Genomic DNA, 26689 nt, shown 5'->3' with positions numbered 1-26689 from the left:
AGCTGGCGCCCTCTTGCCGGCAGCATTTTAGTCACCGCCTCCGGGCGGGGGCTGGAAGTTTTCCATTCTAGGCAGACCGGGAGGCCACTATTAGGCCTCCGGTTGCCATTGCAGCCACCGACACCCCGGCGATTTTATTGCTGGGGTGCCGATGAGCTGCAAACACCTTAAATGCAGCGATTAGGACAGCTTAAAGCTGAATTAACACATTAAGTGTTTCCACTACACCCCAGAGTGTCTGCACTGACATGAGAACAATTATTCCCATTGTAGCAAAATAAACCAATAACAAGGGGATCTGAGATCATCATGAAAGAATTAGCGATAATGCCCAAGGTTTGAGAAAATATTTTTAACAGGTACAATCATTTTGGTGATTTACATACAGAAATAACTATGCACTCATTCATTTTCATCTGGGTTTTAGCAAACATTGTAATAGGTAAAAGCACCATAAGGCCATTACATGCCCACATGTCCTTACAAATGTACGTATTCTGTAGTTCCGCTGGTTTCTATAACCTGTAACTTATCTAGATTGTATTTTTTACACGTGTTGCAGAAGTATGACAGAATACGATTGTTACAGAGCAGGTCTTATCCTAAAGCTTCACTTCTTCATAGGGCCCAATCCATGCATCTGCCAGTTCTCTTAGAGAACTATAGCGGTGCTGAAACATCTCATCGCTGCACTCTGCTAACAATGCAGATATCTGGCTGGTCAAGGAATTAACAAGTAGATGTTTTTCTGAAACTTTCTTTCCTTCGGTCTTCATGATTTCCAGGGTGTCTGTTGAAACAGGCAGCACGGGGTCTAGTCCATTCGTCTGCTTCCGCCAGAGTGTGTGAAGCATATCTGGCTTTAGGATTTGCTCACTGGCATTGAGAACAGATAGGATGTGGCGACAGGGCAGCTCTGTGCTTTGATAAAAGCCACAGCTACATGTCTTACAGTTTCCACTACTAACTTCACTTGGGTTTTCAAGAATCTGAACACTAACTTTGTTTCCACTGGTCCCTACAAGTTCTATTGACTTCTGGATAACTCCTAGTTCGTTCTGACAGAGCCCAAAGGCTGCAGGTTTACAGATCTTGTTTAGTGATTCACACATCAAAGCTGCGGCTTCCGGTTCCATCTTGGGCTCCACCGCCACTCTTTCACACGTCTCGCCTTTGATGTTTATTAATTCTAATTCTTCAGGACTACAGCTCCGAGGTTCTGGTTGGCTTTTCCCTGCAGTCTGTTCCAAGATAAAGGAAATTAAAGCACTCATAGCGTTTGTCAAACTAGGTGATATTTTGAAGGCCCCATTCAACCCACGGCTCAAGGTTTCCACCATTCCAAAATACTGAGAGCAATCATTCCAACTTCTCCAGCGGTGCAGTGCCCAGGTCCTACCAGTTAAAAGCCAGTCTGGTTTCATCTGCGTTAACAGAGCAGGATCCACAAACTGTTGCAGAATCTTGTGCATGTTCTTTAAATTTCTATCTGTGGCTGAACATGCAGTATTTTTGAGAGCATCAAGCAGGATGTTCTCTGCCTTGTATGGTAAGGAGAGCTCACGGATACGTTGTTGGATGTACGTGTAGGAATGGGAGGCGGAAACCACTACTTGGGCAGATGGAAATGCCTCATGGACAGTATTAATTTCTGTAAAGTCAGGATCCACCAAAAGTACTTGAATTGAAGGCCAACAGGCGTTTAATTCTTTCATAACGTGAAACATGTGTGCAAGTCCCACCGCGGTCTCATTAGCGGGTACAGCTGCATGGACCATTCTTGTTAGCTCATATGGTGCGCCAATACGTGGTCCATCTGCCAAAAAAGTGTAAAGGGCTCTTCTTTGTTTAGAGTTCTGGGAGCGGATCATCAATAAAACTTCAGGGAACTTGCTAAAGACTTCACCCATCATGGTGGTCTGCAGGTTGACATAATCTATACTTAAGGTTTTGCTGAGTTGACAAACTACTTTTGAATTGGTGTCTTCGGACAAAAGCTTTTGCAAAAACTCAGGATTCATTTTCACAGTGTTACAATAAAGTCCACTTTCCAGCGCTTACAAATCCTACAGGTAAAAAAACAAAATAAAAGACAAATGGTAAATTTAGAAGGACAAAAAAAACAAAGTTTAAACATACATAAAATGTCCAAAATATAATATATTTATGATATTGAGTCTACGCCACTTCCATGTCACCGGTTTTGTTTTTCCGTGGTGTAAAATCTGGTTACTGCGGCAGTTAATCAAGGCCCACTACAATGATGTCACATCTATGACGATGTTTTGTCACCTAATGTCATTTTGTACTGCAGTAAAAAAAAAAAAAAAAGGACTTGGCACCAGTGGGGTTTTAGGAATGTAGTCCCAATTATGAAAGTAAGGCTGTGTTCACACCTTGCAGTGGTGTGCCATGCGGCCAAAAACCGCACACCTTTTACTGCAAATTGCTGCGGTTTTGTGATGCGGATATCGGCCACACGTTTTTTTTTGTTTTTTTTTACAAGTGACATGGTTTACCTGTAAAAACCGTGCTTTAATCAGCTTATTGCAATTGTTTGTCTACATCATTTGTCCATAAGGCTGAGAGCTTACCTGCGATGACTTAACAATTAACATTACTATCCATAGAATTTTGATAAGTCAAAGAGACATATCAGAAATTTTGATCGGTGGGGGTCCGGGTGCTGGGACCCCCCACCGTCGTTGATAAAGCGCTCAGCTGAGGATGGGCTCATACAAGTTCTAGGAGAGCCTTCTTCAGCCTAGCAAGGAGCGCTGCTCACAGCTGAAGATGCAGAGCGCTCTGCTGAGTGCTTCTGCACCTTCATTTTAGCAACGGTGGGGGTCTCAGCACCCCGACCCCCACCGATCAAAGCTTCTGATATGTCTATTTGGCATATCAAAAGTTTTTGTAAAGTACAGTTACTTTGTAAGGCATCGTAGGTAATGAACGCCAACGTGGCCCCGTTGCGACCTGCAGGTTGCCGCAACACAACAGTCCCAAGGAATCCGCACCTGTTGGATTATTTTGCGATGCCACATTCATTTTCGATGCAGGTCGGGGCAACACAGAAATCTTTGCCCGCGTGACCTAAGTTGTGGCCAAAGTCGGCGTGTAGCCATAGCCTTATGGACAGACCATCTCTATGGATGTATCCTATATAAATGGGATTGTCTACGTAGATATGTGTAACCTCCACTATGGCTGCAGCCCACAAGATCATATATGAACACACCTGGGCTAACATCTCAATGTATACCAGAAACATGGCAGAATAACGCTGGGAAAAATTGTCATATTTATCACTGTAACCTACAGCACTGTGCATAGTTTTAGATGTGGAAAAATGCTGCACAGTAAAAAGGCTTTCAAAAATAGAAGTGTTAATAGTTTTTTTTTATCAATTAACAAAATACAAAGTGAATTAACAGAAGAGAAATCTAAATCAGTATTTGGTGTGACCACTCTTTGCCTTCAAAATAGCATCAATTCTTCTAGATACACTTGCACAGAGTTTTTGAAGGAACTCGGCATGGAGGTTGTTCTAAACATCTTGGAGAACTAACCACAGATTGTTGCGGGCCAAGGTGTAGTTTTCATTAGTATTAATTTTGGGTACATATGGGGGGAATGGGAGAAAAGAGAATTTTGCCGTTGTTTTTTTGCGTTTTTTTTTGGACGCCGTTCATCTGGCGGCTTAATTATTGTGTTAATTTTATTGTTCAAGTTGTTATGATCGCGGGGATACCATATATGTGTATGTGTTATTTGTTTTGACACTTTTACTAAATAAAACCACTTTTTGGGCTGTAATAGTGTTTTGTTTCTTTTCATAAACTTTATTTAACTGCTTTACATTTTCTTTTTTTGTGCCACCAGGGGACTTCACTATGGGATCTGCTGATCGCATATATAATGCTTTGGTATACTTAGTACACCAAAGCATTATTGCCTGTCAGTGTAACAGGCATTTGCTGAAGGCAGACCTGGGGGCCTTTGTTAGGCCCCCGGCTGCCATGGAAACCCGACAACGCCCCGCGATTTCTTTGCGCCAGAGGGAGCTCCCTCCCTCTGTCAAACACATTAGATGCCGCTGTCGCTATTGACAGCGGCATCTAATGGGTTAAACTGCCGGAATCGGAGCGCACTTCGATTCCGGCAGGACCCATGCTTTGTATAACAGCCGTGCTCCTGCCGATGATCGCGTGGGTACACTCGCAATACCTACGCGATTAGAGGACGGATATATCTGTCTTTTTGCGGGAACTAACACCTGCACAGGATGGACATATCCGTCCTTTGTCGTAAAGGGGTTAAGTTGCTTGGCCTTGTATGGACGTCGAAGGTAAGGCTTTTTGGCCACAATTCTTCCTTGAATACCACATCTGGCCAGACTTCTCCGAACAGTAGATGTATACCTGGGTCCCACTGGTTTCTGCCAGTCCTGAGCTGATGGCACTGCTGGACATCTTCCGATTTAGAAGGAAAGCATGACGTGTCATTGAGCTGTTGAACTAAGTTTCCTTGACTGACCACTGCGTCTACGGTCCTTAATGTTGCCCGTTTCTTTGTGCTTCTTCAAAAGAGCTTGAACAGCACATCTTGAGATTGGCTATTCTTCACCCAGTTATAAAGGGGTTTTCCCATGAGGGACATTTATGACATATCCACAGGATATGTCATAAATGTCAGATAGATGCGGGTCCCACCTCTGGGACCCGCACCTATCTCTAGAACGGGACCCCTAAACCCCGTTCTACCTGTGTGTGTCGGCTGATTTCCGACCATGAAGGTGAAAACTGCGTAACTCGCTGAGCTACGCTGTTTACGTAACTCACGACCATAAACTCAGGAAGTGGCCGCGAGTCAGCGATAGCAGACAAAGCTAGAACGGGGTTTAGGAGGTCACGTTCTAGAGATATGGTCCCACATGTGGGACACGCATCTATCCGACATTTATGACATATCCTGTGGATATGTCATAAACGTCCCTCGTGGGAAAACCCCTTTAATATGACTACACAGCTGTCTCTGATAGTTAATGACTTGCTTTCTACCTACATATAAAAATGATCATCACCTGTTCGGTATAATCGGTTAATCATACACCGGACTATAATCCTACAAAATCCATGACTTTGTGCAAGTGCACCTAGAAGAATTGATGCTGTTTTAATGGCAAAGGTGGTCACACCAAATATTGTTTTGATTTAGATTTCCCTTCTGTTCATTCACTTTGTACATTGATAAAAAAAAACAACAACTATTAACGCTTCTATTTTTGAAAGCATCCTCACATTGCAGCATTCTTCACACAGGTACCGAAAACTTTTGCACAGTACTGTATGGTGCCGTAAGGGTATGTGCACACAACCTCTTTTCAGAAGTCATGGAGGCGTTTTACACCTCGAATTACGCCTGAAAAGACGGCTCTAATACGTCGGCAAACATCTGCCCATTGCTTGCAATGGGTCTTACGATGTTCTGTGCAGACGAGCTGTCATTTTACGCGTCGCTGTCAGAAGACGGCGCGTAAAATTACAGCCTCGGCAAAGAAGTGCAGGACACTTCTTGGGACGTAATTGGAGCAGTTTTTCATTGACTCCAATGAAGAACAGCTCCATTTACGTCCGTAAAAGACGCCGCGAAAAACGCATGCACTTGTAAAAATGTCTGAATTTCTGGAGCGGCTTTCTCCTGAAAACAGCTCCGTAATTTCAGACGTATTTGGCGTTGCCGTGTGAACATATCCTTATGTCTATGCAATGTTGTCAGCTGCAGGTTTGCTTTACTGTGTAAGTAGCCACAATACCACAAGTTACCTGCACCAAAACAATAGTATACCGGTAGATACAGACGTCACACTCTCGGGACAGGACCTGGGATGTATAGACAGTACACTACAGGTCACATTCATATAAAACCGTCTTGTATTGGGCAGGACAGTCCACACACTGAAGCTGAAGGTCTTTACCTCCCCTTGTGGTCAGCGCCACAGCAGGTAAACAGGGAGCGCCGCACTTCCGGCACACGCTGAATCAATCTCCGGGCACGTCAACAGAACGGTGCGGCGTGAGGGACGAGTGACATCTTCGTCATGTGACCGGGATGATGCTGATGGAGGTGGGGCTTAGCAGAAACCGGAGGACAGGTGTATGGGGACCGCCTGTCTTAGTCATGTGACCGGGTTGATGAAGGGGGTGGAGCTTGATGGATGTCAGGAAGGTTGAGGATGAGCAGGTTGTAGTGTATCACTGCAGTTCACCCAGCGTTTCATTCAGTACTCCTGCACCTGCATCAGATTGGATAGCTGTTACCAATTTGCAGTGTGACAAGATATAAACGCGACCATCCCATTCAATTGTCAGTGACCACATAGCACAACCTCTACATTTATCAGATTATTCCGGTCTGGAGCTACTGTACAAAATATAATCCAGATTATGATCACAGTATCTATTACACGCATCATCTAATTATAATGAAGAAAAACCAGCGGGTGCGAGCTGCCCTCCAAAGGCCCTGTTCGCACAGAGTTTTTTTGCAGGCAGAAAAAACCTGCCTCAGAATTCCTTCAGGAATTTTGGGGCAGATTTTGACCTTCCTGCACTTTTTTTCTATGGTTTTTCTGCTATTTTTGCAGCGTTTTTCGCAGCCGTTGAAGCTAATGCATGAACCGCAGGCAAAAAACGCTCCGAAATGAGGAAGGCAGGACAAGCCGCTTTTTCTTTTTTTTTTTTACCCGCAATTGGCTAAGAGCCGCCCAGGTGCAAAAAACACTGCTGCCTCCCATTGGAATCAATAGGGGGCGAATTCAGCCGTTCTTTTGGCGCAAATTCCAATGCGATTTCCGCGTCAAAATCAGTACCAAAAAACTGTGTGTGAATTGACCCTTAAGGCTGGGTTCCCACGAAGCATAAACGCTGCGGAATTTTCGCAACGGAATTCTGTGTGGAAATTCCGCAGCATTTACAGCAGCAGCAAAGTGGATGAGATTTAGAAAATCTCATGGCCACGCTGCAGAAAAAAACCACACAGTGTAAACGTTAATAAATTGACCCGCGGTGCAGAATTTAAATCTGCAGCATGTCAAATTACGCTGTGTTTTTGTTGATTTTCCTCATTGAATTTAAGGGGGAGGCAAAACCCGCAACAGAAAGCCAGGTGCTGTGACTTTTACGCCGGACAAAATCGCAACTCCGTAAAAAAAACATACTTACCTAGAACGCCCTTCTTCCTGCAGTCTGGCCTCCTGGGATGACGTTTTGTGACATCACATGGCCTGCAACGTCATCCCGGGGGGCCAGACAATACACAGAGAAGAGGGAGGGGGGTAAGTATGAACGACTTTTTCTTTTTTCACAGCGCTGCTTTCCGCAGTGGAAATTCCGTCTAAAAAAACCGCACCACAATGTGCGATTTTTTGGTCGGAAGGTGCTGCAGTTCCAGGTCGGATAACCTGCGCAGTTTTTACACAGCGAATCCGACATATGGAAACCCAGCCTAAAATGCCGAAAGGAATTTTGTGTCAGATTTTGAATTGCCAGTGTTATTTGACGCTTTTTTTTTTTTGCAGCATTTTTTTCCAAAAAAACGCTTCAAACAAGCGCCGCAGGATTTTTCTGCCTCCCATTGATGGATGGACGGATTCAGGTTATAAGACTGTATCTTGCGTTCAAACCTGAATCCGTCAGGCCAGCGTGACTGACTTCTTCGATGACAGCGGAGCCGTCAGTCCCGCTGACCTGACAGATTCAGGTTTGAATGCACGATACAGCTCCTAGGTATCCTGGATACATAGAAGAAACATATCAAAAAGTAAAAAAATGTTTTAATAAAAATGAATTAAAAAGTTGTTTAAAACAACGTCGCGCTGATTAGATTTTAATAGATTTTTACAGCGCTGCCGGAGGTCCGGAAGTCCAGTGGCACAGTCTTCCTTCATGACGACACGACTCGTATTCATGTGATCGGACCCGCTGTACGCTATGTAATCACTATTAAAATATAATCAGAATCAGCGCGACGGGTCACCGGAATGTATAATAGCGGTGTACTCAGATACTGCATTGAGTACATTGCTAATATTTGTCAGTCCCCAAATAACCCCTTTAAGGCCGGGTTCCCACCAGACGGATACGCTGCGTAAAAACCACGCAGCGTATCCGACCTGGAATCCACAGTACATTCTGTCCGAAAACCGCACCACATTGTGATGTGTTCTTGCGGAAAAGCAGCAGTAAACTAACGCTAATACTTACGCAACCCATTGTTATGGTGACGCATTCCTCCTGTGCAGCCCGCTCCGGCCTCCTTGGCTTATACTGCAGCCAATCGCAGGGTCACATGGGATGCAACGTCATCCCAGAAGGCCGGACTGCAGGAAGGAGGAGAGCGTTGTGGGTAAGTATGTATTTTTTTGAGAGTTGCGATTTTTGCGGCGTAAACGCTGTGATTATGCCGCAAAAGTCGCAACACTTGGCTTGCTGTTGCGGGTTTTGCATCCCCATTGAATTCAATAGGGAAAGCCCGCAAAGGAAAATCAACAAAAACGCAGCATAAATTGACATGCTGCGGAATTAAATTTCGCACCGCAGATCAATTTATTAACGTTAACGCTTTTTATTTCGGCAGCGTGAGCATGGTATTTCCTAAATCTCATAGACTTTGCTGCTACTGTAAATTCTGCATAATTTCGGCACAGAATTTCATTGCGGAAATTCTGCAGCGTTTACGCTACGTGGGAACCCGAGGTAAGTACTATCCAGTCAGCAGCTTAATCACAATGTTGGCTGCATGTGTTGGTGGCCACACTTGAACTTCATGGATACAACTCTGCTCTGACTCAACCTGCAGTGTCCAGTGTCTATGCAAACCTTGGCTCGCGATCATATAATGGGGGAATTTATCCACGCTACTTTTCTGGTGTAGAAAAGTCGCAAAACTACTCAAAAGTCACAATTTGCAGGAGAAATTGCTACTTTTGGGCCGTTTATGCCACTCGACACTTTTCTAAAAAGTCGGAGCTTGGTAAAAGGGGAGGTAATTTAAAGTGGAAATTTAGCTGGCGGAAAAATGCAACATATTTTTTAAAGGCATATAGTTTTGTTTTTCATGCCTCACAGTTACAGTTTAACCCTTTAACTACCGCAGTATAGTGTTTTTATGGCGGCCGCTCAGGATAGTTCTGAAGCCTCGCCTTTTCACTGCGGCATTTCAGAAGCCCAGGCTGTTGCTAGCAGCCTCGAGCTTCAGGGCAACGATCGGAGACCAATAGCCGTGGTCTCCGGTCATGTGAGCCCGTTTAACGCATCACATGCGGCGGTCAATAACGACCACCACATCTGAGTGGTTTTAGAGGGAGAGAACATCCTCTCTCACCCCATCGGCACCCCGTGATGCGATCGTGGGTTGCCGATGGTTTTTATGGCAGCCGGGGGCCTAACAAAGGGTCTCTAGTGAATGCCTGTTAGGCCATGTCAGTTTTATACTGGCAGGCAATATTACACTGCAATACAGAAGTATTACAGTGTATTATAAAAGCAATCAAATGACCGCTGTAAAGGATCTGCCAGGCACAACTTCTGTGTATACGCCCATAGGTAATCAGTCTGCACCTGAGTCTAGGTCTCTAAGACTGACTCCATCTTCCACCACTCAGGATGGCAGGCTTAGGAGTGGGATAGTATGTAATGATGGGGGTAGGGAAACGGACAAGTGAGCCCTAATCTGCCACTCTGTCCCTGCCTACTTGCAACGACCCGCCCTAGGCGATGGGGTACAACTGGGCGGCGGTCCCTACGCTCAGTAAGTGCACGAGACAAACAGACAAGGGTACACAAAGCTAAGGGAAATGGGGAAGTTGCCCACGGCAACACCGTGAGCAACAAGAGTGGTGAACGAGCCGAGTCAAACCAGGAGTGAACGAGGTACCAAACGCAGAGCAGGAGAGTAGTCAGTAAGCCAGGGTCAGTATGGAGCAGGATCAAATAGTCAGAGGCTGTAGCTGGGCCAGGAAACCACACGAGAAGAATCACAATCACTGGAGGAACAGGAAAGGCAGGTATAAATAGACAGAGGGCGGGAGCTAGCTCCGTCTGGCCAGGCTGCAATAGGCTCTCCCACTCCTAAGCCTGCCATCCTGAGTGGTGGAAGTCTCAGAGACCTAGACTCAGGTGCAGACTGATTACCTATGGGCGTATACACAGAAGTTGTGCCTGGCAGATCCTTTACAACCGCATAGTGTAAAGTCCCCTAGTGGGACTAAAAATAAAAAGTTTAATAATGTCTATAATGAATAAATAAAAATCGCAAGTAAAAAAAATGAAAAACCCACTTTTTTCCTTTACAAAATGCTTTATTATTAAAAAACAAAAAAAGTTACACATATTTGGTATCGCCGCGTCCATAACGACCCCAACTATAAAATTATTACATTATTTAACTCCCACAGGGAAACCCATAAAAAAATGATATAAAACACAACGCCAGAATTGCTATTTTCTGTTCATCCTGCCATAAAAAAAAACTGATAAAAAAAGTTGCATGTACTCCAAAATGGTACAAATCGTCTCGCAAAAAATGCCCTCATACAGCTATGTCAGCAGAAAAATAAAAAATGTATGGCTCTTAAAATATGGTGACACAAAAACAAACAATTTTGAAAAAAAGTGTTTTACTGGTAAAAGTAGTAAAACATAAAAAAACGATTTCAATTTGGTACCGCCGCAATCGTAAAGATCCGCTGATTAAAGTTATTATGTGTTTTATACCACACGTAAACTACTTAAATTTATGATGCAAAAAAGAATTGCGAAATTTCAGGGTTATTTTCATTACCCCAAAAAAAGTTAATAAAAGTTTATCAAATTAATAAAAAATAATGCTATTAAAAAATACAACTTGTCCCACAAAAAAACAAGTCCTTATACAGATTCATCAACGGAAAACGAAAACAGTTATAGCTCTTTGAATGAGACAATGGAAAAACTTAAAAAATTGCTTGGTCATTAAGGTTTAAAATACCTTTGGTATTAAGAAGTTAAGTAGACCTTAGGCCCTGAGCTGTTCCCCAAAATTGCCCCCCCCCCCCCATCCTGCCACGCTGTGGCTATAGTCAACAGAGCGTTTCTGTGATAGCATTAACATCTGGGGTGTTATTATTCTCCCTACACACTGTGTAGGGACACATCTTGACAAGGGGAATGGTAACACCCAGTTGTCTATTTGTTCTGGGCTACACAGTCTTGTTGTGGAATACAAGGATTTGCTATTTTAGACAAGTTAGGTTATCTGACAGCTCCTCCATAAATCTAGTGACTTGCAGGAGGCAACTTACCTGATTGTAGATTTTCTCTTTCCCTTTCTTCTCCATCTTGACTGGACCGCCATGACGACTTCTCAAGTCAACTGCAGAGTTTGCTGCCCAGACATCTTTGGTCCCTCGCTTCTTCAGCCACCCCCAAAACCTATAGCAACAAAAATAAATTCAGGCAAGACCAGATCCCAAAATTAATTGAGACCCAAAATAAATACCGACCCCAGGATACCCTAAATACCCAGGAGTACATACAGACCCTAGATCCTCAACCCCTTCAGGACCGAAGCTCATTTTGGCCTTCAGGACGAGCCACATTTTTTCAAATCTGACATGTGTCAGTTTATGTGGTAATAACTTGGGAATGCTTTTACCTATCCAAGCAATTCTGAGATTGTTTTTCGTGACATATTGTACTTTATGTTAGTGGAAAAATTTGGTCGATAAATTCATTGCTTATTTGTGAAAAGCACCAACATTTTTAGAAAATGTGCAAAAATTATGATTTTTCTCATTTTAAATCTTTCTGCTTGTAAAACAGATAGTACTTTTTTTGTGTGGTATTACTATTTCACATATTCCATATGTCTACTTTATGTTGCCATCATTGTTCAACGCCCTTTTATTTTTCTAGGACGTTACAAGGCTTAGAACTTCTCACATTTAAGAAAATTTCAAAAGGCTTTATTTTCGGGGACGAGTTCAGTTCTGATGTGGCTTTGAGGAGCCCATATATTAGAAACCCCATTTTGAAAACTGCACCCCTTAAAGTATTCAAAACAGCATTCAGAAAGTGTTTTAACCCTTTAGGCGTTTCGAAGCAAATTAGAAGTGAAATTTACAAATTTCTTTTTTTTTTGCCAAAATTAATTTGTAAAACATTTTTTTTCTGTAACAGAAGGTTTTTCACCAAGAAATGCATCTCAATATTTATTGCCCAGATTCTGCAGTTTTTATAAATATCCCACATGTGGCCCTAGTGCACTAATGAACTGAAACACAGGCCTCAGAAGCAAAGGAGCACCTAGCGTCTTTTTTTAGAATATATTTTAGGCACCATGTCAGGTTTGAAGAGGTCTTGTGGCGGCAAAACAGTTGAAACCCCCCAAAAGTGACCCCATTTTGGAAACTAAACCTCTCAGGAAATTTATCTAGGGGTATAGTTAGCATTTTGACCCAACAGGATTTTTGCTAAATTTATTTGAATTAGTATGTGAAAATGCAAATCTACTTTTGTTTTCTGGAAAACATCGATTTTTCAAATATGTGCAAGGAATAAAGGAGAAAAGCACCCCAACATTTGTAAAGCAATTTCTCCCGATTATGGAAATACCCCATATGCGGTAATAAACTGCTGTTTGGACCCATGGCAGAGCTCAGAATAGAAGGAGCGCCATTTGGATTTTGGAGAGCAGTTTTTGCTGGAATGGTTTTCGGTGCCATGTCACGTTTGCAACGCACTGGAGGGACCTAAACAGTGGAAACCCCCCAAAAGTGACCCCATTTTAGCTTATAATTTTTCATTTCTACAAGGAATACAGGAGAAAAGACACCCCAAAATGTATTACACAATTTCTCCTGAGTAAGGAAATACCCCATATGTGGTTGTAAACTGCTATATGGACACACGGCAAGGGTCTAAAGGGAAAAAGGACAATTTAGTTTTTGGAGTGGAGATTTTACATAATTGTTTCTTTACGCCATGTTGCATTGCGCGGAGGTACCAATGCAGTGAAAACCCCAGAGAAGTGACCCCATTTAGGAAACTACACCTCTTTAAGGAACTTTATCATGAGGTGTAGTGAGCATTTTGACCCCACAGGTTTTGCAGAAATTAGTACACAAATTGCCATTTTTCCACTGATATACTATTTCAGTGCCCAATGTGTTGTGCCCAGCTTGTACCACTGGAGACACACAACCCATAAATTGTTAAGCAGATTATCCAGAGTACAGTAATACCAAATATGTGATCATATACTGCTGTTTGGGCACACTGCTAGGCCTAGAAGGAGCGCCATTTGGCTTTTGGAGAGCAGATTTTGCTTGGTAGTAGTTTTGTTTAGTGGTTTACTGGTGTTTCAGTTTATAATGACGGGGCATATATAAGCTGGGCAGAGTGCATCAGGGTATACGTAAGATGTGCGGAGTACATCAGGGTATATGTAATCTGTCCGGAGTACATCAGGCTATATGTAAGCTGGGCGGAGTACATCAGGGCATATGTGAGCTGTGCAGAGTACATCAGGGTATATGTAAGCTGGACAGAGTACATCAGGGTATATGTAAGCTGGGCGGAGTACATCAGGGTATATGTAAACTGTGCGGAGTACATCAGGGTATATGTAATCTGTGCAGAGTACATCAGGGTATATGTAATCTGTGCAGAGTACATCAGGGTATATGTAAGCTGGGCGGAGTACATCAGGGTATATGTAAACTGTGTGGAGTACATCAGGGTATATGTAAGCTGTACGGAGTACATCAGGGTATATGTAAGCTGTGCGCAATACATCAGGGTATATGTAAACTATGAGGAGTATATCAGGGTATATGTAAACTGGGCGGAGTACATCAGGGTATATGTAAACTGGGCGGAGTGCATCAGGGTATATATAAACTGGGCGGAGTACATCAGGGTATATGTAAGCTGGGCGGAGTACATCAGGGTATATGTAAACTGGGCGGAGTGCATCAGGGTATATGTAAACTGGGCAGAGTGCATCAGGGTATATGTAAGCTGTGCGGAGTACATCCGGGTATATGTAAGCTGTGCGGAGTACATCAGGGTATATGTAAGCTGTGCGGAGTACATCAGGGTATATGTAAGATGGGCGGAGTGCATCAGGTCATAATAGGATGATGTAATAATGGGGTAAATGAATAATAAAATTAATTATCCATGGATAGTGACGTATGCTTTGAACCAATCCTTTATGCACAGGCCAGTTTTTTGGGTGCAGCAGTTGCACTTCTAAAGGGCGTCCGTGGTATTGTACAAAATATCCGCACTCCAGCATTGCCTAATCTTTGACTTCTTCTTTAGTCTGGGCCGTCATTTTGCATTATTGTGTTCCGAGAGTCATAACTTTTTATTTTTCCGTTAATGGTCTGTGTGAGTGCTTGATTTTCATGGGACGAGCTGTAGTTTTTATTAGTATCATTTTGGAGTACATGCGATAATTTTGATCAGTTTTTATTACATTTTTGGAGAGGTGAGGAGACCAAAAAACTGAAATTCTCTCACTGTTTTTTATAAATTTTTAACGCCATTCTCTGTGCAGTATAAACAACATGTTTACTTTAATCTGCGGTTCGACACGATTATGGTGTCCTGTAGGGTGCGTGGACCCACCGGGCCGTACCGCCTTAACGGTATGGCAGCTAGCCAACAGGACACAGGTCAAAGTCTATAGTTCGTATAGGTGTACCTGTGGCAGCTTCAGACGGTAGCAAGACAGGCTCAGATAGGACTAGGCAGCAGGCAGGCATCAGGCGTGGTGCACACCGTAGCAGGACTCCAACTCAATACAGCACTTGGACTAGGATAGCACAAGATACAAGTTACAGGTAGCAGGAACGGGAAACACTGGGAACTGGAAGACACTTAGGAGACCATTTGCAGAGACAAACTAGGGTAATGACAACAACGCTCAGGCAATGCAGGAAGGGCCGGGCCCTTCTTATAGTCCGAGGTGCTCATGGGCTAATTTGGCACTTTAACTCAGGTGTGCACGCTGGCCCTTTAAGAGCGGGCACGAGCGTGTGCGCGAACCCTACGGGACCCGGCCGAGTGAAGCGCAAGTGAGCGCTGGCGTCTCCTGAGGAGATGCGGGCCAGCGCTCACTGATCCATGGCTGCGGCCGTCAGGAGGTGCGGCCATGGGCATTACATATGGCAATACCAAATATATAACGTTTTTCCATTTTTACTACATTTACACAATAATAACACTTTTTACTAAATAAAATAATGTCTTAGTGTCACCATATCCTGAGAGCCATAACTTTTTTATTTTTTTGTCCACGGAGCTAAGTGAGGGCCTGATTTTTGCGTAACAAACTGTAGTTTTTATTGGTACCATTTTGGGGTACTTGCGACTTTTTGATCACTTTTCATTCCATTTTTTGGAAACAAGGTGACCAAAAAAGGAATTTCTGCCATCGTTTTTTATGTTATATTTTTACGGTGTTCACCTCGCGGGATAAATAATATATTTTTATAGTTCAGCCCGATACGAAAGCGGCGATACCTATTATGTATAGTTTTTTATGTTTTTCCAATTATAAAGGACTTCATTGATCAGGGAAACAGGGCGATTATTGTTTTTTATTAGCTAAAACTTTTATTTATCTTTCGTAAAAGTTTTGTGTCAATCACTTAAAATGCCGCTGTCGCTATTGACAGCAGCATTTTAAGGGGTTAAACGATGGCGCTCAGAGATAACTCTGATCGCCACCCTTGCAGTGGGATGTCAGCTGTATATTATAGCCGACACCCGCTGAAAATGAAGCGAGCCTGTCATGTCCATGGCCGCGGGCTGTCAGGCTCACTCACCTCCCGACGGCCGCAGCCATGGGTCTGCGAGCGCTGGCCCCAGTGTCCTCCTCAGGAGACGCCAGTGCTCACTTTCGCTTACCTCGGCCGGGTCCCCTAGGGCCTGCGCGCGCACCTGAATTTTATGTCAAAATTAGCCCATGAGTACCCTGAACTATAAGAAGGGCTCAGCCCCTTCCTCCCATGCCTGAGCGTTGTTGTCATACCCAAAGTTTGTTTAAGCAAATGGTCTCCTAGTGTTTCCCTGTTCCCAGTGTTCCCCGTTCCTGTATCCAGTGCTATCCTGGTTAAGTGCCGTGCTGAGCTGAAGTCGTGCTGTGCTGTATAACACGCCTGTCCTGCTACACCACGCCTGACGTCTGCCTGCTGCCTAGTCCCAGGCGAGCTTGTCTCGCTACTGTCCGAGCTGCCACAGGGACACTATACAAACTATAGACTGTGACCTGTGTCCTGTTGGCCAGCTTCCATACCGTCAAGGCGGTACGGCCGAGTGGGTCCACGTACCCAATGTGACAGTACGCTCAGACCTGGACCCCGCTGGTCGAGCCAAGACCAAGATGATGTCCCAGGAGATGCGGACGGATATGCTAGACCTCCGGTCTCGACAGGACCAACTCCTCCAGGCCTTGAACATTATCGCACGTCGGCAGGAGTTGCAAGCTGCCGTTCCTCCTACTACACCTCCTGGCAGTGTTGATCCTCTGACTACACCTACTGGCAGTGTTGATCCCCGATTTTCTTTGCCATTTCCTGACCACTATGATGGAGACGCAAGGACCTGTCGTGGATTTTTGAATCAGTGCCAGATCCACTTCAGCCTGTATGCAAGGGCATTTTCGCCTGATGGCGCAAGGGTTGCTTTCATCATCTCTCTCCTCACTGGCAGGGCCCTTGCATGGGCGAATCCTATCTGGGAGAGACAAGGACCAGAGACTTCAAGGGGTTCCTCCGGACATTTCGCACGGTGTTTGAGGAGCCTGGACGAGTCTCGTCTGCAGCCGCCTCCTTGCTGAACCCACGCCAAGGAGACACCTCTGTGGGCGAGTACGCCATCCACTCCTGCACCCTGGTGGGAGAACTGTTATGGAAAAATGAGGCTCTGCTGGCTACATTCTGGCAGGGACTGTCTCCTAAGATTAAGGACGAGCTTGCCACTCGAGATCTACCGTCTACCCTGGATGACCTCATCCTTCTTGCCGCCCGGATTGATATAAAGATCCGAGAACGGCTCCAAGAAGCTCTTCGGGAGGTCTCACTAGTCCAGTTCCTACTTTGCAACAACCCGTGCTGTCCTCAGATGCCGATCCTCCTAAGGAGTCTGTGAGGATGGACCAGTTTAAGCTATCTACCCAGGATAGACAACGCAGACGCACCTCGGGACTTTGTCTATATTGTGGCCTCAGAGGCCATCTTGTGCGTCTGTGTCCCCAAAAGCCCCAAAGCATAGGGTTGGTAGGAGAGACAACCTTGGATAAAGAAGGACTTTCATCTAAATTGTCCATTCCTGTCACCATAATGTCTGGCGAAAAAACACATTGGGTCTCTGCGTATCTGGATCTGCGGTTAATTTCATTCATAGAGACCTGGTGGATCTTCTCCAATTAACCACTACCCCTCTGGAGAGGCCATTGATGGTTGCATCTGTAAATGTACTACCTCTGTCAGACCCAGTTGTAGCTGTGACCAAGCCACTGAGGCTCCAAGTGGGAGCTCTCCATTCCGAGCTTCTCTTGTTCTTTGTCTTGTCCAAGGCCGTTAACCCTGTGCTGCTGGGCCTGCCTTGGCGTTGACTACAAGACCCAGTCAGGATTGCCTGGTTATTATGCTGCTTTTTGGGACGTCTTCAGCAAGAGAGGCGGAGACGCTGCCCCCACACCGGGCGTATGACTGTCCTATCGAGCGGATTCCTGGTGCATCCCTTCCCCGTTGTAGGGTATACCCTCTTTCCTTGCCAGAGACTCTGTCCATGTCCGCCTATGTTAAGGAGAACTTGGAGAGTGGCTTCATACGGAAGTCTTCCTCCCCGGCAGGAGCCGGGTTCTTCTTCGTCAAAAAAAAAGATGGTTCCCTGCGTCCTTGTATTGACTACCAGGGTCTTAACCAGATCACGGTGAAAAATAACTATCCGTTGCCATTGATCTCAGAACTGTATACGTGGTGCCAAGATTTTTTCCAAACTAGACCTGCGTGGGGCTTACAACCTAATCCGGATTCGCCAGGGTGACGAATGGAAGACTGCATTTAACACCCGTGACAGACACTATGAATATCTAGTAATGCCATTCGTCCTGTGTAATGCTCCCACGGTCATCCAGGAGTTCGTTAATTACATCTTCTGTGACCTCCTCTATGTTTGTGTTGTGGTCTATCTTGATGACATCTTGATTTTTTTCTCCAGATCCTATGACTCATCAGAGACATGTCTGTCAAGTTTTGCTGCGGTTAACGGAGAATCGCCTGTACGCCAAGGTGGAGAAGTGCGTGTTTGAGGGAGATGCGCTACCCTTCCTGGGCTACATTGTCTCGAATCGAGGTCTCAAGATGGATCCTGAAAAGGTAAAGTCCGTCCTGGAATGGCCATGCCCTCAAGGCTTGAGGGCCATACAGTGCTTTCTGGGATTCGACAATTTTTATAGACCGTTCATTCCAAACTTCTCCTCACTGACATCTCCTACCCTCAAGATCCAAAACTCCTTCCATGTCTCCCTCCTGAAGCCGGTAGTTCTGAACCGCTATACCAAGACTCCTAGCCCTGCGGTTGCCTCCAGCGGTCCTTCGGACATCTTCGAGATTAAGGAGATCTTGGACACCAAGAGAGTAAGAGGGAAAACTTTTTATTTGATGGATTAGGGGGTTTGGTCCTGAAGAGAGGTCCTGGGAGCCAGATGAGAACCTCAATGCTCCTACCCTTCTGTAGGAGTTTCTCTCTCGCTCTGGTCCCAAGAGGAGGGGGCGTAAGAGGGGGGATACTGTCTTTTCCATGCACGCCAGGCTCACTCACCTCCTGACGGCTGCAGCCATGAGTCTGCGAGCGCTGGCCCCAGTCTCCTCCTGAGGAGACGCCAGCGCACACTTCCGCTTACTTCGGGCGGGTCCCGTAGGGCGCGCACGCTTACGCTTGTGCCTGCTCTTAAAAGGGGCCAGCGCACACCTGAAGTTAATGTCAAAATTAGCCCATGGGTACCCTGGACTATAAGAAGGGCTCAGCCCCTTCCTCCCATGCCTGAGCGTTGTCGTACCTAAAGTTTGTCTAAGCAAATGGTCTCCTAGTGTTTCCCAGTTCCCCGTTCCTGTATCCTGTGCTATCCTGGTTAAGTGCCGTGCTGAGCTGAAGTCATGCTGTGCTGTATACCACGCCTGTCCTGCTACACCACGCCTGACTGCTGCCTAGTCCCAGCCGAGCCTGTCTCGCTACTGTCCGAGCTGCCACAGGTACACTATACGAACTATAGACTGTGACCTGCGTCCTGTTGGCCAGCTGCCATACCGTCAAGGCGGTACGGCCCAGTGGGTCTACGTGCCTAACGTGACAGAGTACAGCTCCTATGCCCGCTTCATCCACTTGTAGACGATGTCACAGACAGCTGTGATTGGCCAGTCTCTGAAGACTGACCAATCACAGCAATCGCCGGCATGGGGTCATGTGGATTGGTCCCCAGCCCGGTAACAGAGACGGTCAGCTGTCAATGACAGCTGCCGTCGCTGTGTTATCACTATGTGATTTCACATAGTGACCGTTTATTCCTGCTCCGCAATAGTACGGTGCAGATCTGCTTCAATAAGCGGCGTGTGCCGGACTATTGCGTAGCAGGTTCGCAACAGGTTAAACAAATGGACAATCTAAATAAATAGACCCAGACTACCTAAATACTGACTCCAGAATAAAGCAACTAAACAAATAAATATCCCTGACCAGACGTCCTAAATACAGACCCCTTAAACCAATACCCCAGACCACATAAACTAGTACAGACCCGAGAACCCCTAAACACAGATACCAGACCACCCAAACTAATACAGACACCAGACTCCATGCACTTACATAGAAGCTCTCTGGCTTCAGGACCTGCAAACATCTGGTCATATTACCTTATCTCTGAAGGTCCTTTTTGCAGATTCTGCACACATCACTTTGGTCACGGTTTTAATGTGATTTGCAGGAAAAAAACACAACAAAACCGCAATGTGCATCTAATCAAGGCCATTGACCCCCTATATGGTAATCCGTCACCGATGCCGCTTTGCTATTTTGTCAGTTATGGATCTATGTCTTCTGGTCAACCAGTCTTCTACACTTCCCCTCCCTTTTCGATGTAAGTCTGATACATGACAGCTCACAACCACCCTCGGCACTAGGGTTTCTTCATTTTAGGGTTTCTATTCATTTCAATGAAGGGTACAACCTGTGAGAAGACAACTATAATAATACAGGACGACACAATTTTTAAACTAAAACATTTTAGTGGTGCACCATGTGCCCATCTGTACAAAAACGACTTGCAATACACTGAAGCAGAACATTAGAACATCGTATTGATGATCATACATAATGCCCTCTAAACAACAGATTGCCTGGTCAGTGTAGAAGAAACAAAGAACTTTATCTGTCGTGTGGTACAACAAATGTCAAACTGTACACAACTATATTTTAATTAAGTACAGTAGAACTGTATTCAAATGAACATTTCTTAATATAACATTTTCTAGGATGAACACATTTTTTTACCACATTTCAGTGAAAATCTATATAAAATGATGAGTAACTACATATTTGTATTTACTTATACAGATTTTAAGCTACAGTGGAGATAAAAACTAGTAGAAATTGGAGAAGTTGCTCCTAGCAACCACAATTGTGCTATCATTTTTCTAAAGCTCTGACCCTAATGGGAAAAGTCTCCACTGGTTCCAATAAACCTCAGTAAAGGGATGCTGCGTTCTCATGATATTTACTCAGTTGGTGCTAAGCTGTTCAGTCACAGCTGTGTTTCAAAGGCAAACAAATATGCAATGTTACTCAACTTTTTATTTTGTTTCAAACTATGAAATGTTGAAAATGGAATTACACACTAAGGCCTCATGCACACGGCTTTGCCCGTAATCATGGCCCGCGATTGCGGGCACGGCCGGCTGTCGACAGCCGCCAATTCGGGCCGTGCCCCATACAAAGTATGGGCACACGGCCCGTAAAAACCGAAAAGTAGGACATGCTCCATAATTCCCGACACGGTTCTATGGCACGGACACCTATCTGTAGCGGTACGGAAAAGTGTCCGCGACCAATAGAACCGGACGGGTCCGTAATTGCGGACCGTATTACGGTCCACAATTACGGAGATTGTTTACGGTCGTGTGCATGGGGCCTAAAGCTCCTCTGTCAGGAGACCCTCAACACGGGGCATCAAGTGGGTGTTAAGAGCTTAAAGAGGCTCTGTCACCAGATTTTGCAACCCCTATCTGCTATTGCAGCAGATAGGTGCTGCAATGTAGATTACAGTAACGTTTTTATTTTTAAAAAACGAGCATTTTTGGCCAAGTTATGACCATTTTCGTATTTATGCAAATGAGGCTTGCAAAAGTACAACTGGGCGTGTTGAAAAGTAAAAGTACAACTGGGCGTGTATTATGTGCGTACATCGGGGCGTGTTTACTACTTTTACTAGCTGGGCGTTGTGTATAGAAGTGTCATCCACTTCTCTTCACAACGCCCAGCTTCTGGCAGTACAGCACTGTGACGTCACTCACAGGTCCTGCATCGTGTCGGCACCAGAGGCTACAGATGATTCTGCAGCAGCATCGGCGTTTGCAGGTAAGTCGATGTAGCTACTTACCTGCAAATGCTGATGCTGCTGCAGAATCAAGTGTAGCCTCTGGTGCCGACACGATGCAGGACCTGTGAGTGACGTCACAGTGCTGCACTGCCAGAAGCTGGGCGTTGTGAAGAGAAGTGGATGATACTTCTATACACAACGCCCAGCTAGTAATAGTAGTAAACACGCCCCGATGTACACACATAATACACGCCCAGTTGTACTTTTACTTTTCAACACGCCCAGTTGTACTTTTGCAAGCCTCATTTGCATAAATACGAAAATGGTCATAACTTGGCCAAAAATGCTCGTTTTTTAAAAATAAAAACGTTACTGTAATCTACATTGCAGCGCCGATCTGCTGCAATAGCAGATAGGGGCTGCAAAATCTGGTGACAGAGCCTCTTTAACAATCCTCAGAAATTGGAGTTTGGAAGGGTTGGCATCCAGCTGAAAAAGACATTTGGGAGCATTGGAGTGTTATTTTGGCCACCTATACTTAAAGGGGTTTTCTGAGATTAGAAAAAAGTTCTGTTTTTTTTTTTTTTCTTCATGTTCACGGGTTGTAACTGGAATTGCAGCTATTCCCCTGGACAAGAGTGGCGCTGTTTCAAGGGAAAAAAAATAAATAAATTTTTTTTTCTAATCCCAGGCTACCCTAACTCCCAATAATGCGGATTGCCCGAGACCAGCTCCCTGACAGCAGCTCACAATGTCCTTTTCAGCTGGATACCGGGCACAGTATAAAAATCTCCCAAACTCTGGTCCTGGAATCTGTACTGTTTGAGATCTTTACGCTCTCGATTTGCTTTGAGGTAATTTTAAACTAAATTTACAGTTATAGAAAGAAACCTGAGTAACACCAAATATCTTATTTTGATCCGGACAAGTTTTTTTCAACTCAGAGGCGGGTTAGGGTCCATCCTACACAGCTCATGGCAAGAGTTGTTTTCTCCTTCTAGTGGCTCTTTCTTCACCCACCTGTAAGGGAGTTCATTTACCTCATCTTGTGCCAGATACGGCATCTTGCCACTTGACTCATTGCGCCACCTATCAACCATCATTTGTAACATAGAAACCCTCACTTGCATTTCGGGTCCATCACACTGCATGAGGAGGTTATAAAATTCCTTAGCCAGACTCTTGATCATGCCAATCCTTGCCATAGTTTCTGCCCCATTTTTTGTATAGTGCATGACCTTACCATAAACCCTCGAGTTTGATATGGGTTTCACATATTTCTTACTCCATTGGAGACTGACCATGTTCTCTTCCACTGGCTTTCTGTATACATAAAGCATGCTCAAAATATGACGACAAGGCAATTTATAGTTTGTGTTAAAGTAGCAGGTACACGAGTGGCCACTTAAAGACACGCTGTGGGTCTCTTCTAGGATTTGGACAGCAGTGAAGTTAGGTCTCTTATTGATCAGATGAGTGGATCTCCGAACTACTTCCCACTCTTTTGAACACAGCTGAAAGCCAACATCATTGCAGAACTCTTTAAGGGACAGTAACATTTTATTTGGTAGTTTAATTGTTCTCCAGACACCCATCTTAGGGCCGAGAAAGAAATCATTGTTCAGAATGGACTTATTTGGTTGGCAGGTGGCTTTCATCTTCTTGGGTTTAACGGAGACCTCTGAAGCAGATGGAGGAGAATAAAGTGCCGGTAGGATAGGGTGTAATTTTTTGGTAGTATTTTTGGGTTTTGCTCTAAACACATTCCTGGAAAAGCCTGAAGCACCAGCATTCTGCTTCTCCAGCCCTTGGTTGTTGAAACAGTCTGCAGATTTAAGAAACTCTTGGATCGCATTTTCCATTGACCCCTGCTTCGAAAGGCAACTATAGATGGTTTCATCAATCTGTCCTACGCTGTCCATGTAAGTGTTACAAGCGTGAATGCCTTTCTTTACATGCATGTACCACAGAAGCTCACTTGAGAACCAGTCGGTGTAAAGTTTAGCATACAGGTCTTGGTCTAATTTGTGTTCAAGTTTCTCCGCTAAGAAGTTTAACTTCTGAGGGGTTGTGTGATAGATTGCATCGTCCATCCATTTATGGACCCAGTGCTTAAAGTCAGCAGATCCTTTGGTTTTCTTTTCAATGTGACGCACCGTGTGATATACCGAAAGTAAGATCTGCGCAGATGGAAAGGCTTCCTTTAGAATATCAATATGTCCAAAAGCTATATCTGTATAGATGACTTTTAGCTTTGGCCATTCAGAATTAAAGTGTTTATGCATTTCCAGCATTTTGGAGATGTTCTTTGCATTATCTTCTTTTACAAAAGAAAAGTGAACGATTTTAGCCATGCGTTCTTTGGTTTCCACTAGGAAAGCATACAGAACGTACCCATCTTTGCTGGAAACCCTGTGAAGCAAAAGGCTCTCTGGGAACTTTAGGAACCAGATACTCATGTTACTTGTTTGAAAACAGAGCTGCTCCAGTTGATTTTGACCTCCAACGGTCAGTGACGATTTGGAGCCAACGTCTCCTTTTTGAAAGTTTTTAATGAAATCGTGCAGGCGTGAAACGGGATGTACGGATAATACCTCAGGTGTGTAGTCTTTAATAGCAGTTGTAGGTTTGCTATGGCCTTCACCAATATCCGGCATTGTTAAAGGCAAATTACTCTGGGGCGTGCATAAGGATGGGGTGTCTTGTTGAACTTTCTCCTGGTCATTCTTTATCACGGAAGACACAGTTGGACTTTTGTTGCAAACTTTCTTATATGGTACTTCCAAGTCAGGTGACAAGTGTTCTCCCTTTTCAGGTAGATGATCGAGAGATGCTTGAGGTGGGTTTGTGTCTTTAGAATGAACGTGAGTTGAACATTCTTCTTTAACCACCAAACGATCTAGTTCCATATCGTATTCCAGTAAGAAATAGGCTGGACAGACACCATCTAGCGCCTTTCTTTTACAATTGTTTTCTTTAAGCTTGGAACAACAAAACTTCACCTCTGTGAATCTGAAAATCAGAAATAAATACATAACTACAATGCAGAATATAAAGTTGTCCTTACATAAAAAAAAGCTAGTGGGAGAAGGGGTCATCTATACCCAATAATATTGGCCCACCAATTGGCGGTGTTGAAGACTGTGAACACGTGCCAGTTATCGTCCTTCATTTAACACTCAGCTTATATGAAGCAAAGAGAAGACTGGAGTTGGTTCCTTACATCTGCATAGACTGCTTCAAGTGTAGCTAAATGTTCGACAAACTTCTGACATGTCAGAAGTTTGTATTTGTGGGGTCCCGAGCACGGAGACCCCCACCAATTGCTAGAACTAAGCAGCTGAAGCCCTCGTGTGAGAACTCCGCTGCTTCGTTTCTGTTCGGCTTTATTAAATGTATCGGAGTACAGGCCTGTAGACTTTGTATTGAGCCCGTACACCGATACATTCATTTCCAGAAAAAGCCGAACAGACACAAAGCGGCTGAACGCTCACACGAGTGCTTCAGCTGCTTCGTTCTAGTGATTAGTGGGGGTCTCAGTCTTCGGACCCCCACCAATACAAACTTCTGACATGTCAGAAGTTTGTCGAACGTTTAGCTACACTTTTAGTAAATGAGTCTGTGCAGCTGGGCGCCGCAACCCAAGTTCTGTCTGTTCTTGTGATTGGCTGAGAGAGCACACAGGTAAAACTCCATAAAGCTGCCTCATGCACATCTACAGTATGCATGCCTTTAAAACTTTGCAGCGGTCCCGTGCAGCTGGCTTCCACACGTACTAATGACATCCATAGGGACTATTACATCAGTATGGATGCAGTGGTCACAAGACGGAATATATAAGGTGCTGCGTTAGGAACACACGGAGGCCGGCGAAAGAGCCATTTTAGAACGGTAATATAATAGTATAATGCAATTTATGATTTTTAAACATAGGGCAGATTACTGGTGATTTTAGAAAACGGACCTACGGTGGGACAAACCCTTTAAGTGCTAAATAAAGAAAAAGACATCACCGGTCCTATTTAGCATTTTTTCCGTTGGACCTGTTTCCGGGAAAGCTAGGTGGTAATAAACATGGCTATATTAATCTGCTTATTTATTCAGCCATTCAGAATACCCAAAAGGTAACAAAATCATTTGGATTTGAGGGGGGGAAAAAAAAGCTTCTATCAATGTCCTTACATGATGTCTGGGCGTATATCGCTGCTGAACTTGCTATTGTGGTGCCGGACAGACACACTGCTATGGATGCTGTAGATGGATTTGGTTTCTTTTCTGTGTGCACGAAGGCACTCCTTGAAATCCTCATAGTTGATGAAGCACGTTCCCCGCTGCATGGTGATCGGAGTGATCGGTAGTACTGGGTTTGTTCAGGGTTATGGTTTCGCCTTATAAATGATCAAGGTCAGATGGTCATTGATGCACTAAATATAAGTATATGTATCCTGAGCAGGCTTCATTCGTCCAGTTAGTTCCTTGATGCCTTCTATTAATGCCTTCCATACATCTGGAAATAGCCTGTCCGATTTTTTTTAATTGGCCTTTGAGCTCTATGGACTCCTTGACTTCAGCTGCATCACTATGCTGAATATAGCACGCAGGAATTGACGAGGAAGAACCTCTCATTGGCTCCGGGGTCTTCTCTGGGTGGACTAGTAAGTTCCTGCCACTTGTATCGTCCTTGGGCGAGCAACTGTGGTTCGCATGCCACTTGCACTGACTCTTATATCCTCAGTCTATTCCCCTGAACCGATTTTGACCACTAGCGTACTATTTTACAACATTTTTATACTGGGACACAGCCACCGCCCACTCAGCTTAACCAATTAGTCACACGGTTACAAAGGTCGCTAAAAGTTTAACCAATCGAAAAGGAAAATGTGTGCACGTGATCAGAGAACGATTAAATCCGACGTCGCAATTACTTTGCTCGTTTACAAGGCGGAAGTGTAAAGTCACGCTAGGCAACCAATAATAACGATCCAGCGGGTCCTAACCAATAGCGTTGGTCAATTTTCTTTGCTGCCTTACGTCATTTCCG

General features: G+C 44.5%; 2 protein-coding genes across 3 annotated transcripts; both read right to left on the bottom strand.

Annotated features, from left to right (window-relative positions):
* Nucleotides 1-337: 337 nt before the first annotated feature.
* Nucleotides 338-11459, bottom strand: ZSWIM1 (zinc finger SWIM-type containing 1). 2 transcript variants are annotated; one of them, XM_075846815.1, is made up of 3 exons: nucleotides 11342-11459; nucleotides 5978-6295; nucleotides 338-2066 (listed from the first exon to the last, which is right to left on the bottom strand). In XM_075846815.1, the coding sequence occupies exon 3, from the start codon at nucleotides 2019-2021 to the stop codon at nucleotides 603-605; it is 1419 nt and encodes a 472-aa protein (XP_075702930.1). In that variant the 5' UTR covers nucleotides 2022-2066; nucleotides 5978-6295; nucleotides 11342-11459; the 3' UTR covers nucleotides 338-602. The 2 variants fall into 2 exon arrangements, with proteins under 2 accessions (XP_075702930.1, XP_075702931.1); XM_075846816.1 differs by lacking the exons at nucleotides 5978-6295; nucleotides 11342-11459 and adding an exon at nucleotides 5826-5970.
* A 10568-nt stretch (nucleotides 11460-22027) lies between these two features.
* ZSWIM3 (zinc finger SWIM-type containing 3) lies at nucleotides 22028-26684 on the bottom strand. The gene is made up of 2 exons (XM_075846207.1): nucleotides 25831-26684; nucleotides 22028-24660 (listed from the first exon to the last, which is right to left on the bottom strand). The coding sequence occupies exons 1-2, from the start codon at nucleotides 25983-25985 to the stop codon at nucleotides 22584-22586; spliced, it is 2232 nt and encodes a 743-aa protein (XP_075702322.1). The 5' UTR covers nucleotides 25986-26684; the 3' UTR covers nucleotides 22028-22583.
* Between the last annotated feature and the right edge of the window lie 5 nt (nucleotides 26685-26689).

This window comes from Rhinoderma darwinii, chromosome 13, assembly GCF_050947455.1.
Source record: "Rhinoderma darwinii isolate aRhiDar2 chromosome 13, aRhiDar2.hap1, whole genome shotgun sequence".
NCBI lineage: Eukaryota > Metazoa > Chordata > Amphibia > Anura > Rhinodermatidae > Rhinoderma > Rhinoderma darwinii.
Note: the sequence above shows the minus strand (reverse complement) of the source record. Positions and strands in the feature narration are given on the sequence as shown.

Bases quoted from the DNA above. Each gene is read 5' to 3' on its own strand.
- ZSWIM1 (XM_075846815.1), bottom strand. From the start codon at position 2,021: ATGAATCCTGAGTTTTTGCAAAAGCTTTTGTCCGAAGACACCAATTCA.
- ZSWIM3 (XM_075846207.1), bottom strand. From the start codon at position 25,985: ATGCAGCGGGGAACGTGCTTCATCAACTATGAGGATTTCAAGGAGTGC. The intron at 24,661-25,830 runs GTAAGGACATTG...TCTGATTTTCAG, and splicing joins GATATACGCCCAGACATCAT to ATTCACAGAGGTGAAGTTTT.